The 2,925-nt window shown below is 41.0% G+C and overlaps 1 protein-coding gene across 1 annotated transcript; it reads right to left on the bottom strand.

The window, feature by feature from the left end:
- Nucleotides 1–323: 323 nt before the first annotated feature.
- Nucleotides 324–2,518, bottom strand: LOC149841026 (transcription termination factor MTERF8, chloroplastic-like). Its single transcript, XM_090004638.1, has one exon. It carries the CDS (start codon nucleotides 2,296–2,298, stop codon nucleotides 1,114–1,116), a length of 1,185 nt encoding a protein of 394 aa, XP_089860764.1. The 5' UTR covers nucleotides 2,299–2,518; the 3' UTR covers nucleotides 324–1,113.
- Nucleotides 2,519–2,925: the final 407 nt, after the last annotated feature.

Below are 2,925 nucleotides of genomic sequence, written 5' to 3'. Positions count from 1 at the left end.
GGAAATAACGAGTACAAAAAAAAACTACGATCAACCCCAATTGTTAGGCATTTCAACCCAAAGTTCTCAAATTCTAATTATTGGCAAATGATTAACTGGTGAGCATTCATGCGCCTGATAGAAAACCATGCAACTCTGTAGGAGATCTTAGCATCAACTCTGTTCTAGGTATCATATATAATTTGTCATGCACCATGATTATATTTGCATTATTACACAGAAAGTCCTAAAGAAACCTATGGTGGTAATATATTTTCCCATAAAGGATGTGTTTGAAAAACATATTTGTAAAAGGCTAAGAAGACACAAATGTTAGACAGCAGAATTGTTTCTCCCCCATACTTGCAACAACTCTCGATAAAGATGTGAAGAGTACATTTGAAGCCACTTTCAAGCAGAAAGCTAAATATGATTACCTTTCAGATGCAGCCCCTTCTAGTTAGTTATGACAGAATGGGTGCCTTCCCTTATAGTTCTCAAGACAGGAGATCATCAATGATATTCATCATTGACACATAAGAAGTATGCAGAAACATTTCTGAACATTCAAATTTTCCAATCCGCCAGGCACTTACTTCAAGCACATTTGTTGACAATTACATAACTCCAACATCACCTGGGAAATGAACTAGAAGGGCTGAAAGAAGATGATGGTAGCATCAGAAAGTACTCTTTCTGAGTGGTGACTTATGATGGTTCACAAAAATCCCATGACAATGCTGCCTCTACTGATCTCTAAATTCATATTCAACATGGTTAATTCTATATCTCTATTTCTTGCTCCTGGTGAAATCAACGCTTCACTCTGAGAAGGTGGTTAATTATATATCTCCACAGTGAAATCAATGCTTCACTCTGTGAGGAAACCATGTAAATCCTCTCCAAATTCACATGAATCTGATTGGTAAAAATTTTCAACTGATAAGTACAGCTTCCCCTGCATATGATCAATTATTCCTTAGTGCAAATCATGCAGAAAATGGATGTTGCTGAAGGCTACCAAAGGAAGAAACATCCACAATGGATATCCTGGAAGATGAAAACCACTAAAAGCACATAACAAGGTCACACCAACTCAGCCGCTTCAGACAGTTGAATTCAAACAAATCAGACTCAAACACGTTTCACACTCTTCATGTAAGCATCAAACACATCGGGGTGTTCATCTTTGTGAGGAAGCACAAACTCCTCGTAGAAACTGCTTTCTGTCTTTGCTATAATCCCCAGAAACCCTATCTTCTTCTCCAGCAAATTCTTAGAAGACAACATCTTCATAATAGTATATCGAGGAATAGTTCTCCCATTTAGACTATGTGCTAAAAGGTGTGGCCTGCTGATGACATCCAAAGGCTTGTACTTCACTTCATTCACGAAGAACTCCATCCGTTCCCGGATGCTGATCTTGGACAAAAGAAGTACAGATGGTCGGTTCTGAAATGCGGCAACTACATCAGCTTCGCTCAAGCCAAAGCTTTTGAAAACTGCAACTTTGGCCTCCCACAATGAAAAACTCAGTGCCTGAGTAACAGTTAGAGCATCAAATAACTTCAAAGACCGACGTGTGAACCCCAAATCGCAGGCCCTTGCTAAAGATCTCTCAAGCTGATTAGGCTTCACCATCAGAAGTGCAGGTCTCAATACTATAGCTTTGGACAGAACAAAATCGGGAACTCCGAACTTACGTAAGATCAAGATGTTGGGTTCCATCACTTCTCCGATATCGCCAGAGAGGCGCATTGCCCTCTTCAGCGCCTTAACAACCAGTTCATCTCTGTGAAGACGATGTCGAAGAAACCGAATGGACGGCAGTATCGTCGCAGCGAGGCTGCTAGCGAGAAGGCCTGTGTTGGAGATAACCAAGTCTACAAGGACAGCAGCAGAGACACCCAAATCGTGCAAAACCCTGAACCTGGGCTTCAGGTTCGTCTCCACCCTGGATAAGAGCACCACGGGCCGCTTAGCTATGAGTGTCCGGATGTGGGTGTCACTAAAACCTCCCTCTTTCAAAAAACTGATCACCTCTCCAGCTTTTCCTACCCTATCTCGGCGTCCTAGACAAAGTTTCCTCGATATGCAGTTAGCCTCTTTAGAAGGGAACCCACATGAGCTCATGAGGTAATCGACCATCTTAGATTCCAGAGGAGATGGTGGGGAAGGATGGGTTTCACTGATGGTGGTAGAAAAGGGTGATCTTCTTTGTGTAATACTAGCGCTACAATGGCCCAGGTATGAGAACAAAATGATGGGTTTCATCTTTGAAGCACTTCTCCACAAGGGGAGATGAGGAAAGCGATTCATGGGTATCCAGAGAATACAACTCTTTAAGAAAAATGAAAGCAAAGAGGGATGTGGGTGTGGCGTACGGTTGAGAAGAAGACGTCTGTTCACGTGAAAAACATCACCGACATGTTGATATCATGTGCGGATGCAGAGAGAAAAAACATAGTTTTGCAAGAGAACACCACCTAACCATGGGAGAGTGAGAAGCATACCAGATTTGGGGGTAAATTTTCGTCTCTCTTTTCTCTCTCTCTACGGTTTTCAGTGTCCATCTTTTGAGATGTAAGTAGGGCTGCAAATGGATATGAAATGGTCGGATATCCAATCCGACTTCAACATGTTTTTCTGGATATGAATCTTTTAAGTAAGATCCGAATGTACGTACATTCGAATTAGATTCGAATTTGTTCAATCAGATTACATTGGAATTCGGATCAACATTTTAAATTGGATCTTGAATTTATCTGATTCAAAATCCAACCCATTACATTTTCTTTTACATGCAAATAGCTTGTTTTTGTTCTATTTTTCCCGGATATAGTCTCACCACATGTATTTCACATTCGGATTCAACCCTACCTCCTCATATCTGATTCGGATCTACTGTTTACGTTTCAAATTCGGATTCTGATATAGCAAGTTCTG

Source organism: Nuphar pumila, chromosome 4, assembly GCF_984573655.1.
Source record: "Nuphar pumila chromosome 4, dmNupPumi1.hap1.1, whole genome shotgun sequence".
NCBI lineage: Eukaryota > Viridiplantae > Streptophyta > Magnoliopsida > Nymphaeales > Nymphaeaceae > Nuphar > Nuphar pumila.
The sequence above is the reverse complement of the archived record's forward strand: the minus strand, read 5'-3'. Positions and strand labels throughout refer to the sequence as shown.

Bases quoted from the DNA above. Each gene is read 5' to 3' on its own strand.
- LOC149841026 (XM_090004638.1), bottom strand. From the start codon at position 2,298: ATGAATCGCTTTCCTCATCTCCCCTTGTGGAGAAGTGCTTCAAAGATG.